Genomic DNA, 15,730 nt, shown 5'->3' on the forward strand with positions numbered 1-15,730 from the left:
TTACAACTTCATTCACCAGAAATTTCATAAGTCTCGGTTGACTCAAACCTCTCGTAGTTGCAATTTTAAACTATCAGCTGCTTAAAGAAACAAAAATTAATAAAAGGTGTTTTTACAGTATTTAAAATATCACATCGGCCAGCTCTGGTAGAATCGTTGCTGGTTGTTGGATTTACAATTTATGCTACTTTGGCATTTGTTCACGAATTATAGGGCAACTTGATTATTTAATTTAATTAAATTTTAGTTTTTCCGTAAATAACACCATATTTAATACAAACTAAGACCAGACCAGAGTGAAACGGATGAAGCTTTTATTTCCACAGCACCACAGAACCTTTTACCTTAAAACATGATTCTTTTTTAAAAAAAAAGCCACTATGTGCCTTTTCAATCATCAAGAACAGCAAGAAGCTTCTCAGATACTCACTAACGGCCCAAAAAAAAACATTTGCTTTCGGTTTTTAATTAAAGAGATTTCTAAACCTGTTTCCTGTTTACATCCCAGATCACCACAGGAACGTCATAACTCCTAACAAAAGCTAAGTTAAAAAAAATCCTACAGGTGATCTTTCACGCCGGCAGAGGCTCCTCTCTGCGCCGGGACGGGCAGCTTGCGGAAATGCCGGATGGCTTGGGCCACTTTCTCAGGGCAGATGTTGTACACGGGGTGAGTCGGTGCCTGAAACAGAAAAGAGAGAGAAAGAGAGATGGGTGAGAAACAGTGATGATGCAGGAGCAAGAATATTAGAGTCTTCACTTTGGACTCACAAACTAGAGACGAAGGTTTTACAAACTGAAGATATCCTTTACATGAAAAAAAAAAATCTGAAATTTTTTTTTTATGTACTTTTTCTAACAAAATATGCCACTTTGGTAAAATCTCTCGGTTTTTTTCTGACAGGCTCAATAATTATAATTATTATTTTCTTAGATATTTATGGTTGTCTCCCTCAACACACTTAAATCTGTATTCGGCTGATATTACGAAATTGTTTTAACTTTTGAAGATTTTTATATGTACAAAAAAGGATGACGGCTATAAAAGGCTTATTTGGGATTCTAAAGGTACAAAATAAATGATACACAATGACAAAAAATATATACATTTTGAATGAATTTCAACATGTACAAAGCCTTGCTTAAGAATAATTTATATGAAGTAATTAAAAAAAAAAAAAAAAAAAAAAAAACACACATCAACTGTACTGTGATGAAAAAGGTCTCCTAACGAGCCCTAGTCATGTGTCCAAGTATGACATTGTAGAAATGGACAAACATTTTAAAACAAAGTTTTTTTATTTAATTTATTTTAACTTTAAAGGCATTTAATTTTTTGGGAGGTTATGAGAGATTACACACACACAGAACACTGCCTGGCCATAAAAAAAAAAAGTAAAAAAAAAAAAAAAAAACGCATTTGCACTCTTAACATTCCTTTTAAATCACCTTAAGCTTTGATTACACACAAACACACACACACACAGTGGTGTCCAGTTTATGTGTGCTCCCTGAACCATTCTTTCACACTCAGAGTCCTGGAATATGGCCGTGATATATACAGTAACAGCTTTTTATAATCTTTATCTGTATACATCGTGTACAAAAACATCTGGCCTCGTTACGTTCCAGCTCAGAAAACAAACAAACAAACAAACACACACACACACACACACACACACACACACACAGCACCCTGAAAGCGTCTTGGCTGATCGACCGGGTTTGTTTACTGACTCGGATATAATTTACACATGCTCTAGTGTTCTGTATAATTAATCCACAGTGTAGTTACAGATGGTTCAGGTTGACTGGACGTGTGGAACTGAAACACAGAGCATCCGGAACGTTCACAGAGATTCACTTTTTGACGTTACAGCTTTATTTCAAAATAAATTAAAATATTTTTTTTCCTTAAAATTCTACAAACAATATGTGAAAGAATTTCGTTGGAAATCTTTGCACATATATTAAAAATATAAAAATAATAATTCTCATGTACATTTTTACATTTATTACAAAATTGAAAAAAAATAAATTTCTTATGGTCCGCGAGTCCTTCAAGTTCCTTTTCAGGTTCCTCCGGGTGAAGCTCTTTGAGAATGACCATCAGGGTCTTGGTCACCTCCGCGACTAAGGCCCTTCTCCCCCAATCGCTCTAGGAAGAGTCCTGATGGGTCCAAACTTCTTCCATTTACACATGATGGAGGCCACTGAGATCATCTGGACCTTCAGTCCTGCCCCCTTCCCCAGACCTGTGCCTCGATACAACCCTGTCTCGGAGGTCTACAGACAGTTCCTTGGACTCTGCTGCTTGGTTTGTGCCCTGACGTGCACTGTTATTACCTCATATAGACAAGTGTGTGTCTTTCCAAATCATGTCCAATTAACTGAATTTACCACATGGTGGACTCCAATCGAGTTGTAGGAACATCTCAGGGATGATCAGGGGACACAGGATGCGCCCGAGATTGATTTTGAGTGCCATGGCAAACGGTGTCAATACTTACAGTATGTCCATGTGATTTTTTTTTTAAACAAGGTTTTAAACAAACTTCTTTCACGTTGCAAATTACTGGGTATTGTTTGTAAAATTACAATTAAGAAAAATAATGAATTCAATCCATTTTGTATTAAGTCTAACATTATAAAATATGGGAAAAGTGAAGCTCTGAGTACTAATGAGCTGAGTAGCTGTTACTCTCACCAGTCTGTTCTCATCTTTGCCGAGGACCAGCTCGTGGTGGAGATCCTTGTTCCCGAAGTGCTGCGCTATCGAGAGACCGCTCAGACAGTAGCACGTGTGGTAAAAGTCCCGGGACCTCGAGGGAAAGAATAATAAATAAATAAATAAAAAATAAATAGCACTGCAACAAAAATGCAACTCTAACAGGAATTATTATCAATTAGGACATTTAATCTCTTCAATTAATTAAACACCACGTGAGCTAAATACGAGAGAGCTCTATAGTAACGAGTCAGCAGTAAACAGGATGTAAAAACAAAAGATTTATTTACAGTACTCACGCATTTAGAGTCTGTTTTTTTTTTGGCTGTTGTAAACATGATCAAACTCACTCGGATACAGATACTAAAGTATTGAAATCCATCTCTCTACACTATATCGACAGAAGTATTCGCTGGCCTGCTTTCACATGCATATGAACTCGAGTAACATCTCATTCTTAATCCGTAGGGTTTAATGACGATGTTGGCCCCGCCTCCTTCTGCAGCTGTGGCAGCTTCAACTCTTCTGTGAAGGCTTTCCACGAGGTTTAGGAGTGTGTTTATGGGGATTTCTGAGCGTTCTTCCAGAAGTGCAGACACCGATGTTGGACGAGAAGTCCTGGTTCACAGTCTCTGCTGGAATTCATCCCAATGGTGTTCAATCGGGTTGAGGTCAGGACTCTAGTCTAGTCTAGTCCTTCCACACTAAACTCGCTCATCCATGTCTTTATGGACCCTTGCTTTGTGCACTGGTGTGCAGTCATGTTGGAACTGGTGTGGGGTTGTTCCTCAGGTGTTGGACTCGGCTCCTCAGTTCGAGTGAAAGGAACTCTTCATGCTTCACCATATCAAGACATTCCGGACAATTTCATGCCCCCAACTTTGTGGGAACAGTTGATGAGCGAGTTTGGTGTGGAAGAACTGGACTGGCCTGGACAGAGTCCTGATAGAACACCTTTGGAATGAATTACAGCAGAGACTGTGAACCAGGCCTTCTGGAAGAATGGTCAGAAATTCCCATAAACACACTCCCAAACCTTGTGGAAAGCCTTCACAGAAAAGTTGAAGCTGTTACATTTTATTTATCCACTGATCATCGTACACTGACCTACATAATCACCTTCAACAAATAAACTCCCTCACCAGCCTGTTTATTCTCTTCAGAAGTCCTGACGATAAAATGCCCCGACACTGGAGACGCCTTCCATTAAGGCTGATAAAAAACTTCACCAGATTTTCAGCTGTTACGATAAAAACGCTGACGCGAGCGCATCAATATAAACCTGCGATTTGTGTGAGAATTCAACGGCGCTCTGGTCATATCCACAGCTCACAGGAAGCGGTACTCACTTGCCCGGTTTGTCCAGCAGGCCTCCTCCGGGGTTCTGGCAGCAGAGCAGGATGTACTCCTGTAACGCCCGCTGCTCGAACATCCAACTGCTCACGCTCAGCGTCTCCTCTCCTACGGCACAGCACGGTTAAAACTCACACAGGCACCTGCTCCGTACATACACACTCAGCACGTTTTTAGTTCACGGATAGCTAGTGCTTCCCAAACACAGGAGTAGTACTGAGAAGAGTACTGAGAGAGTCTCGGGTGGTTTCTGAGGTTCACAGGGCTGATGAGGATTATAAAGCAGTTTAAGATCCGATCGAGTAATCTGATTGGACGAGAGGTATACAGAGTGGTGATAATAGAGTGTAACAGCACTGGGAGTTTAAAGGTGTGTGTGTGTCTGGACCAGAGTGCCTGGGGGGGCGGGGGTATAATCAGTCTGATGTAGGATAAAAATACAGCCTTAAAATTTTATTTAAATTTTTTTTTTTTAAAAGATGTCAAGGAGGCAACAACTGGCATCCTTGGCCCTTATTACTCCAATGCCTGGAGTAATCGTTTTTTTTTTTTTTGATTGATGGAAACAGGGTTAAATGTATGAATTAGTTTGTTTGTTTGTATTAGGATTTATTGCCATATCAACTTCCCAGGCTATTTCATGATGCATATCAAACATTAAACTGATTTATTTGAACCAACATAATATTATGTTATATTGTAAGGGATTTAAAGAGTAAATAATAATAAAAATAATAATTAAGAATAAATAAATATTACATTATAGCATGGCCTTGGCCAGAAGAATAAGAATTTACATTAGGTTCTTTAGGTGCACTTTTGATAAAAAAAAAATTTCCGATTTTGTCTTGCAGAATATGTTTGTGTGTGAAAAGTGGTGGTGGTGGCGGAATCTGTGCCAACTCCACAGATCCTGAGATCCACTTGTTCATCTCATCTAAATAACAAAAACCTCTTCAAAAAAAAAATAAATAAATAAATCAATTAAAACCACTGTAAGATTATTTACTAACGACACCTGACGGGTTATATAGTATATAATACTTCTAAAACCATCTTTACCAAGGGTGCCATTAATTCTAGAGTCTAGCGTAAGCCCTAACGCTTGTAACGACCATAAGAGAGTCTTACCGTCTATCAGGAGCGCTCTGTGGAGCAGTGGGAGCAGGCCGGCCTGCCAGAACGAGTAACAGCCGTCCACCAGTTTATTACAGCGGCCCTGAAAGCCACCCTCGTAACGCATCTGCCTGCTGGTGACCCAGCGCTGAGAAATGCACACACACACACACACACACACACACACACACACACACACACACACACACACACACACACACGGAGAAGAGAATGCCCGTTACTTCTGTACATACATACAGTAGAATTTGTCATTTTTAATCATTTTTAGTGTCATGCAAAAAACATGAGGAAAAACAAACACCTCCCCTTCTTTCTTTACCTTCTTTACATTTACTTTTTTCTCTTTACAGAGGCAGTAAGATCTCCCTGATCAGCTCGGGGATCAGCTCCACCCAGTCGTCGCCATTTAATTTGCCCTAATCAGACGTTCTTTAAATTAGACCCTTTACACCATTGTGTGCGTTAAACACTTCAAACATCAGACGGTTTTCTTAACGAGCAACTAAACTGATTCTGTGAAAATCCTAAAGCTCGAGTGTGGATCTGTTCCATCCGTCTGTGACTCGACTTTAGATCCTGAAGCTGTAAACTGTTGCCATTTTCAAATGATTCTTTGTTAAGCTTCTACTTCATGTGGAAGTACGATAAACATTCAGGACAGTAATTTTGAGAAGTGAATCATACTGCATGTAACAGGGATTGTCTTTTTTTTTTTTAATAGCCACTTAGAAGCAACATTGTGCGTGGATTTTTCTTTTTATAAATAATGTCCTAGATGTGGACCTGTTCAGTGACATAAGACACAGAATAGGGCTGATTTGGTGCTACATCTCACCCAGCCTTCTTTCGTTCCCTAAAACTGTGTAATGGAGCGATCTGCACTTCCTGTACGCTGTGGTTATTAAGCGCAGCAGCTCATATCAGACCCCTCTTCTCCTCCATCCTTCCTGAAGTGCTTATAAACAGCGTGAGCCGGGACATGGACTGGCGTCTCGCCCAATAAAACGTCAGTCTGTGTTATTCTGAGCAGAGCATCGGTCTACAGCGCCATCAGGGTTCTCTCTCGTGGACTTTCGTGCTCATATTCTCTACGAGAGGAGTTATGGAGGGACAGTGAGGCATCATGGGTAATACAGAGTGAAAGTGCAGCACTCACTAATAAGGCCCTGAGGTCCAGCATGTGTTCCTTTCCCAGTATGACCAGCGCTGCCATGCCGCAGAAGGCGTAGCCACCGTGAGCCTCCAGACCGGGCATCCCTCCCAAACCACCTTCCCAATTCTGACAGCTGAAAACACACACACACACACACACAAACACACACACACAGAGTAATGGTTTATTTCACTTAATGTAAAGTGTGAACAAAACTGACTTTTAAAATGATAAAATGTTTTTTTTCTTTGTTGACGTCTGTTATGTTTTGTCTGATATATTTTCTAACGTGACACATTTTGTCTGAGTCTGATACATTCTATTTTAGTTTTTCCTAAGTCTGATAGTTTTCTCTGAATCTGATTTTTCTACATCAGATGTTGTTTGCTACATTTTTTTCTCCTTTGAAGTCTGTTCTGTGTTGTTTGAGTCTGAAACCTTTTTTTGTGATATGTATTGTCCGAGTCTGATTTTTCTTTTTTGTTTTTAGTGATGTTTTTATGAGTGAAATGTTTTTAACTTAATTTTAGTCTCAAGTTCATTGTCTACTTTTGCTTCATTTTTTTGTTGAAGAAGTTAATGTTTTGTCCAAGTATATATTTTTTCCTGTTTGAGTGATGTGTGCTGTGAGTCTGAGTCTTGTTAGAATTTTTTTTCTCTGTTGCAGTTTATCATATTTTTTTCTGATTCCATTAAAAAAGAAATTTTGTTCAAGTTCGATATACCTTGTTTCAAAAATTTTTTAACTAAGTCTGATACATTTTAATCAGAGCAACACTTTTTTTCTAAATCTATTACACGTCTGTCTGAGTGTGCTTTGTGTCCTCTGTCCAGGTCTGCTGCATTTTATCTGACCCTGACACATTTTGTTCTTGTGTATGACGAGTTTTTATCCACGTCTGATAAATTCTGTCCGTTGCCAGTTGAAATGTTGACAATAAAAAACGTTCTGATCCACATTTCATAAACCTTCTCGTGTTGACTCACTCACAAGACGCATTTTATTTCCCCTGCCACTTTGTCCTTCGTGTTTGTTTTCCTCACTTGCCGCTTAACGTTCTTCTCTTTCTCCACTTACAGCAAAACATCAGCAGTGTATTTTAAAAGCAGCTGAAACTATACGGTACCTGATGACCCAGTTGTGTGTTCCCTCAAACAGTTCTGGAGTCATGATATTAGTGAGAGAGGCCACGGACGCTGCGCAGTACGCGCTCCTGTAGAACAGCATTAATTCACGTTTACATTCACATCATCAGCAGGTCATGGGGAGAATTTAATATAATCCACAATCATCATTTATTATTATTATTAAGTCAGTATGTATTTAATAAAACATCACAGAATTGTGTTAAATCTGTGTTTGAATCAGGCTTTGGGGAATAAGCCGTGCAGACACGACCACGAAACCATGGCGATGGAGCTCACCTGACGTCCACCTCCCCACCCACGTGCATAACAAAGGAGCCATCTGGCTGTTTCACCGAGAACAGGAAGTCCAGGAGCTTCTCCCTGGTGGGGGAAGGGGAGCAGCGTTATCTCACGCCGCTGACTGACAACCGAGCGTCACGGGTGCAAACTGTGGCAGTACGGACCTGTTTATGACGCTGTAGGCTTCCTCCGTACCCAGGATACAGAGGGCATTTACCGCGGCGTAGGTGGGTGCCAGGTGGGCGTGCTGCCCCGGACCTCCTGCGAAACCACCGTTCGGGCTCTGGCACCGCGCCAGGAAGTGGCACACGCTGCAAAACAAGCATGTGTTTATACACATCAAGCCAACAACCTTCAGAACATGATTACATACACGAGGGGTTCCCGGACTGCGATTGGACGACTATAAACGCTTTTTAAAATTCCTGTAAAATTTAAACATTTTATTACATCCATATACGCGCATAACCTGAACGATTATCCGTCTAATGCGTAGTGTTGTGTTATTATCAAAACTATGATTTACACACACGTAAAGCAGACGTGTCCAATTAACATCCGTCACATAAATTTGCATGCACATGCAAAATCATCGGCGATGCGCTGCACACGCAGTCTCTTGCGAGATGATCTAATACACACACATCTAGAAGGTTTTAAAAGCATCCCTGTTAAAGACCGTACAAGAACAAAACCCTCATTTAAGACCAGAATAAAGACATCATGTTTAACTCGGTAAAAAATGCTGCATTCATTAAAACAACCTACAGAATTCCTGGATAAAAGGACCCTCTGTGGCGGAGAGGCACATGTGCCTGAGGTCACACCACCACCATTAAATCATTTCTGTGTGCCGTGACTACATGCAATGGGAAAGGTCAGGGGTCAGCGCATGCTAAGCGAGTCCGGGGTGTCAGTAGGCACAGGGGAGGCGGCGGGGGGGTTCAGGGGGAGATGTCCTGGCAGCGGCTCTGTACTCACTCTGATGCCACAGAAGCAGACACGGGTTCCTCCAGAAGCTCCAGACTGTGCAGGATCCAGTAACACAGCCAGGGCCGACTGGCATCCAGACACTGAGAGCAGCAGACCGAAAATACAGTGAGACAACAAGTCCTTACTACAACACACACACACACACACACACTAGACAAAGAGTGCGACTCAATTATAAGCTCAAAATGTTTTTGCTAACCTCTAAAAACTTAAAAGAAACTCGATTATTTATAAATTATTTTGAGTGTTTGTGATCAGGGAAAGACTTTCTCTTTTTGTTTGTTTGTAGAGCTGTTAATCGATTTCTGTAAACAGTTTTTTGGGATTCTTAGGGGCCAGTGTAGGAACACTATCAGGGGAAAAAAAGGTTAAAAAAAAGAAGAGCTGAAGTCTAGACTTCGGATTAAACGCAGAGGACTGATATCTGAGGGTGTGGTGATCTCGCGTGACGATGCACGTCCGCACGCTTCTGCCCACACTGTCGACACCTTCGTTTGAGGAGTTAAAGCATCCTCCCTGTAGTCCTGATCTCACTCAGATTTTCACTCGTTTGCGTCCCCTGAAAGGAGCCCTACGAGGACGGAGATTTATTTCTGATGAAGAAGTGAAGACAGAAGTGCATTTGTGGCTTGCAGCTCAGCCTAAAGCTTTTTTTTTTTTTTTTTAGGAAAGAGTACGAAAGTTTGTTGGCAGATGGACGAAGTGTATTAAAAAGCAAGGGGGTTATGTCGAAAAAATATTGTTAGGCTCATTTATGGCTGTTGAGACCAAAAAGCCAGCCTGTCTGGCCCGATCGAAACATAGGAAGTAGGATCTCAATCCGATCGCGCACCCACGGAACGTCTTGGACAAACCAGTATGATTATTGATGACTTAAAAAATATACTGAGAGATCTACTGAGAGATCCCGCCCTTGCCAAACCTCTGCACCAACTCAAAAGAAGAAACTCAAACCATAAACTTAAAAGAAGAAAAACCGATACTTTTGTAAAACGTGAATATTTGTAGAAGACGGAAGTGGTTGTATTTTTTGCAAAAGCTTTGTTATGTTTTTAGGAATTCATTAATACCAGTTCATTTAAACTTTTTAAGTTTACCTAAATAATTAAAAAGATCTCACACTGCTCTTCCCAGCTGGGAACACTGGGAAACGCAACACTTCTCTGGTTTATATGGGTTTTATAGACACCAAGCTATCAATAATATTAAAGTAACCATTTCATTCTATTTCTTATTTCCCTTATTAATTTAAGATTTAAACACTTATTAAATAAGTTATTATAATACAGAGAAAAAACGTTAAAGGTAATCTGAAATGTTTCCGGTTTGTCGCGGACGAGCGGTTACACCATGCACGGTATCACACTACAGAACACGACGTTATCATTAGCGACTCTGCAGTACATGCTAAGCCATGCAGAAACACTAAAAAAAATAAACAATAAAAAAAGGAACAGGGTAGAAATAACCACAAAAAAAACAAGTATTAATAATTAATTTTGCCTCTGGGAAAGCACTGAAAAACAAAACATTTACATTCTTTAAAACCGTTTTTATATCAATGTTAGGACTTATTTTTCCTGCCCTGAAGGCCACTGCTTACCTCGTAGGCGTCTGAGAGATGGCGTAAACCTTTCTTCAGATACTGGTAGTGTTGTTCTCGTAATAACGTCGGCCTGAAAAACAGCGAAACAGATCACACACCACTATACTGCACTGACGTGGGGTAAAGCCCTCTCGAAATAAACACTGCTCAATCTTTAATTTCAATATGAAATAATACATTTAAAGCTCAACACTAGTTTGTCCACATTTTAGACTACTTCAGCTAAAGTATTACCTCATGAAATGCCGTTAGAACAAACCAACAGCAAAAATCTAATGCCTACAGACTGGTCTGATGACTGAGGTCTGGGCCAGAGACTGGACTGAGGTTAAAAGGTCTGGGCTAGAGATTGGTCTGAGTTTTGGTCTGGGCTAGAAACTGGTCCAAGTTTTGGTCTGGACTAGAGCCTAACATCTGGTGCAAAGGTTCCATCTGGCGTTTAAGCTGAAATTTTGCATACAAGTCTGGTCTGATGTTCGTCCAAGTCAGGTTCAGCTTGAATTTATTTCCACACCTTTATTTAACACATTCCACCAATAACCATCCTTCTAAACCTTCCTGATGCCACACAGAACCCACCCTGGTTCCTGGAGTCCTGAGGGAGTCAGCGTACCTGTGCATCAGCACCGATGGTCCTAAATGTGGTGCTCCTCGTCTAACTGTAGGGAAAATAATCTGAGCTGAACTACAAGCGAGCCACCTATCATTAAGTCATGAGCTCAACTCCGCTGCTTCCCACTGAGCCACGACAAACATAGCAATTACAACTAAGGATAAAGCAGCTTTGCACCACGCAGGGGTAAGAACAGTCCTGATATCCACACCCGCTCACCGCTAAACCCTGTAATCTGCACAACAAACACAATCCATCACGAGGAACAAGCGTGCATAGATCCCCAGATAACAATGTCTCTTCTGAGAAAACAACATCTTGACGATTAAGCATTACTTTTACATGATTGACATGTCACAGAGAAACCGCAAAGAAGTGTGCAAATACTTAATACTTAAAACACTAACACTGGAGACTCCTTCCACACACTTTCAGAAAACATACACACCCATATCCTACATGGCCTAAATATTTCTTAAAACAAATAATTTTCAAAATTAATCCATAAGATAATGATTTATAAGTTTAATCTATGACCTTGAGATCCACAAGCATGTCCTGATGTCTGCAAAACGCTGCATTGTGTGCTAAACATCTGCAGAAGCATCTGCTTCATTGAACAAACTCCAAACTTATATGAGTAACTCTGAGAATTATGAGTATACTAGATTCATGCGATTGTTTTGTGTGTGTGTGTGTAAGAGTTTGCATTACAGGTGAAAGCAGTCACCCGGTTCAATCTCAACTGTTTTTACACCCACAAGGGAAGGTTTAACAGAGCAAAGCAGCGTTGTGTCACATGATACAGCTCTTAAATAAACTCACTGCATTATAACGCACATGTGTTTATCTCTTTATTTAAAAAGAAAAGAAAAGGAGTTAAGGATTATTAATGAAATGCGTTGAGTTATTTAAGATTCATGGGAGGAGTCTCCAGTGTCAGAGGTAAAGTTGAAGCTGCAAAGTTGAAACTTTCTGCACAGAGAAGGTTTCACTTTCCTCGGTTATATGACTGAAATGTTACAAGACTGAAAGCATGAAAACTCCACGCACACAGACCGGAGGCAGGAATCGAACCCAGACCCTGGAGGTGCGAGGCGACAGTGGTGACCACTAGGTCATTGCGCCTCTTTGAATTTGTTTAGAATTGAAAAAAAAAAAAATACAATTCCAACATCGTGATACAGAATCGCAATACAGACTGAATCTGCACCTGGGTATCACGATAAAACAGTACCAGGTCATTTAAAAGAGGGATGGATGGATGGATGGATGGATAGAGTATTAAACCATATACTGCATTAAACCCTGGAGTTGTGATTAGAGATAATGGGGGGTTGAACAGTACTCACTGGGGTGAAGTGTGGATCTGCTGGTAAACACTGAGAACCTCTTTAATGTTCCTCTCAACTTTTCTCTGAATTAAACAAAGAGAGAGAGAGAGAGAGAGAGAGAGAGAGAGAGAGAGAGATTTGATTTTGACTCAGCAGTCTGAGTAAGTTAGCTTGTAAACTCATTATAAACTCTTTATAAATCAATAAATAAACCAGCTAAGACCACCGGATGTGACGTCATACCCGCTACACGCGCACGCCGAGCTGTTATTCAGTTACAGTACAAAATTTAAACCCTAACCGTTTAACCGTTGCTAATGGCAACCGCTCGCTCTCAGTTAGCTAGGAGGAGCGCGTGACATGTCTCTCTCACCTGCTCTGTTGAGGTCACGCTCTGCAAACCGTCATCTTTAAACTCCTCCAAATAATGAGAGTCACTAAAACACCGTAACGCCTCCATCTCTCTCTATATATATATATGCTCAATAATAACAATAACAGTAAATTGCGAACGAATCCGCGGGCTAGCTTTAAATCTAGCAAAGTTTGTTTTTGCTGTCACGGTTTTCTTTCTAGCTTGCTTTCTTGCTGGCTTGCTTTTCGGTTCCTTGCTTTTCACGGATCTTAATACCATACACGTCTATAACTTCCGGGATAACATGCGCTCAAGATCTGCGAATTTGGACAGCGCGTCACTTTCAAGCGCCAACAGATTAAACCGGTTCGCAAACCTGTATCCAGACAATCACCGCCCACTCCTTTCTACCAAGTTCTTATTGGCTATCTAAACGTGCCTGTTACATGGATTACCCAATCGTCTTTCAGTATACATGTATACCAGCCAATCATAACGCCAGACACGAACTTTATCACAATGCGCGTGGGAAAGAAATAATACATTTATAAGAGTTACTCCACCTGAAGTACGGAAAGCCGAAAAGGACATTGTGTTCTTTAGAAAAAAAAAGAAAAGAAAAAAAAAGAACGCACAATTCTAAATTAAATCCTTTAATTTAAAAAAAAAAAGTTTTAAAAAATTACTGAAATAAAAGTAACACAATAAGTGAGTTTTAAATCATCACTGCGCATGTTTAACAACACAGATTAACACAATTATAATGATAAATAGTAAAAAAAAATTACTAAAATTATATAATTATAATATAATAATAAAATATAAATACAAATCTTAAATGACTTTTTAAAACAAACTGAAAATCAGGATGAGTCCAGACTGTCCCTATTCCAGAGTGATGGGCGTGTCAGGGTGAGAAGGGAAGGACATGAAGCGATGCTCCCATCATGCATAGTGTCCACTGTACAAGCCTCTGGAGACAGTGTTATGATCTGGGGTTGATCAGTTACTCAGGTCGAGACTCAGTAACGTTATGGGACAGTAATATTATATCTCTGACATTCAGTGCTAATATTTACTGTAACAGCACGATTGAGCAAGTGTGGTTCTGTTATATATATATATAAAACAAGATGTAAGTTGTTTGTACAGATCTTACCACTCCACTGGTTGGGTGAGTAAATTATCTTTCCAGATAGTAATAATTTAGTTTGTAAAAATTAGCATTCAATATGGCAGATGAAAAAACTTGCTAGAGCTTCAATGGAAATTAGAAAAATATTATTAGTAATATGTATGCAAAACTATTATAATCAATGTAATGTTATGCTGGATGAAAGAAATAAACAGGAAGCGATAACAATGATGACCTTCATTTTTTATTTACTTCTCATCTCTGTTAAGAAAGAGACAAATACATTATTTTTGACATAATCTCTTTGCTGTTCAATACATGTTGTCATCACATGAGATCACGACGCCCTCAGATATCAGGAAGTTTAATCTTCAGCTCTTCAATAAGCGTCTCACTGTAACAAATGCTGTTGATTGTTGAACCTTTTTCCCGATAAGGTTCCAATACTTCTGGCCCTTGAGAATCTCAGAAAACTGTAACATTTGATGAATTTTCCAGCTGATGGTCGACTTACCTGCCGGATTTTATTAACCCCAGATATCCTTCTGTTTACACTCTCCGTGAGTTGTTGTGTCACCAGTTACACCCTCAGGTCACAACAATAATCCACAAATCCCTGCACGCTGCTCTTCGTTGGTGCAAATCACAAGTGAGGTGTCCATTTCTGCTCGCACTCCAGTTACAAGTGAACTGATATAAAATGTTCACACCTTCACAGCAGTGACCGGTGAGACAGGAGCCTCGAACAGAAAGTGCTGATCAGACAGTGCGGCCAAGAGAAGCTTTAATATTGCTGTAGTGTGCGGATCATTCTCAGCTCACCCTCGTACATCCTGACAATGTGCAGCAATTTGTCAGCGTTACGGATTGTGACGTTAATACACAGAGAAACAAACTCAAACATAAAAAGTTTAGATTTGAACATTTTTGGGACAAATCATTTTGGATAAACTGGTGTTATGTTTCGGTGACCTTTTAACATTTACTTCCTCTTACTTTAGCGTCTCTCTCTCACACACACACACACACACACACGGCGCCTGAGCGCATAACGGAAACACTTATCTGTCAAGATTTATTTTTACTTTTTTAAAGGTAAAGTGCAGGTTAATTCGTTTTATTAATTATAATTTTTTAAAGATTTTTTTTTGTCCCTAATTTAGTCGTGTCCAATTCCTCCCCGTCACTAGGGGGCTCCACATTAAGGCTACTACTACTGCTCAGTCGGGAGGGCCGCAAACTATCACGTGTTTCCTCCGAACTACGTGATGCCAGCCGATGGCATCTTTTCGAACTGCTTGGGGGCGGAGTCACACACTTAGAGGACAGCGCTATCCGGTCCTTACGTTTGTGCGCACTCACAGATGCCCCTGATTGGCTGTAGAGCCGTGATTATTGTGGGAGCACTAAGTACCTCTCGTCCCTCCCCTCGGCCAATCAACTCTCTCTAGACCTCCGGCTGCGAGAGGTTACAGCATCACCCTAGAACTGAACCAGCGATCTACGAATGATAGGGCGAGCACTTTACCACCACGCCACTCTGAGGCCTAATTTGTTTTATTTGTACTTAATATTTTGTGTTACTTATTTTTATGTTTTTTTTTTTTTTGGGCTGTGGAATGAATAAATTAAGTTTCCATTATTTCTTATGGGAAAATTCGATTTGGTTTACGAGTGTTTTGAAATATGAGTCCACTTCCGGAACGAATTATGCTCGTAATCCAAGGTTCCATTGTACGTATATAAAAGAACACACTGGAATATTCACTTTTAATATTTGAAATAGTAATTATAAAATAACTAAATAGATGATTATTGCTGAGATTTTTTTTCTTCTCCTATTTTTATTTGTAGTTTTTCTCGCTTTCGTCTGCTTTTGTACTTTTTCATGCTCA

At 40.0% G+C, this 15,730-nt stretch overlaps 1 protein-coding gene across 1 annotated transcript; it reads right to left on the minus strand.

Annotated features, from left to right (window-relative positions):
• Positions 1 to 297: 297 nt before the first annotated feature.
• Positions 298 to 12,979, minus strand: fntb (farnesyltransferase, CAAX box, beta). The gene is made up of 12 exons (XM_053488933.1): positions 12,719 to 12,979; positions 12,364 to 12,428; positions 10,396 to 10,468; positions 8,781 to 8,872; positions 7,964 to 8,110; positions 7,797 to 7,880; positions 7,499 to 7,585; positions 6,375 to 6,504; positions 5,213 to 5,345; positions 4,078 to 4,189; positions 2,708 to 2,822; positions 298 to 682 (listed from the first exon to the last, which is right to left on the minus strand). Exons 1-12 carry the CDS (start codon positions 12,803 to 12,805, stop codon positions 560 to 562), a joined length of 1,248 nt encoding a protein of 415 aa, XP_053344908.1. The 5' UTR covers positions 12,806 to 12,979; the 3' UTR covers positions 298 to 559.
• Positions 12,980 to 15,730: the final 2,751 nt, after the last annotated feature.

The sequence above is a fragment of the Clarias gariepinus genome, chromosome 27, assembly GCF_024256425.1.
Source record: "Clarias gariepinus isolate MV-2021 ecotype Netherlands chromosome 27, CGAR_prim_01v2, whole genome shotgun sequence".
Taxonomy (NCBI): Eukaryota; Metazoa; Chordata; class Actinopteri; order Siluriformes; family Clariidae; genus Clarias; species Clarias gariepinus.

Excerpts from the sequence above, each read along its gene's own strand:
- fntb (XM_053488933.1), bottom strand. The coding sequence starts at position 12,805 with ATGGAGGCGTTACGGTGTTTTAGTGACTCTCATTATTTGGAGGAGTTT. Across the intron at positions 6,505-7,498 it reads ACACACAACTGGGTCATCAG|CTGTCAGAATTGGGAAGGTG; the intron begins GTACCGTATAGT and ends GTGTGTTTTCAG. Across the intron at positions 4,190-5,212 it reads CAGAGCGCTCCTGATAGACG|GAGAGGAGACGCTGAGCGTG; the intron begins GTAAGACTCTCT and ends GCTGTGCCGTAG.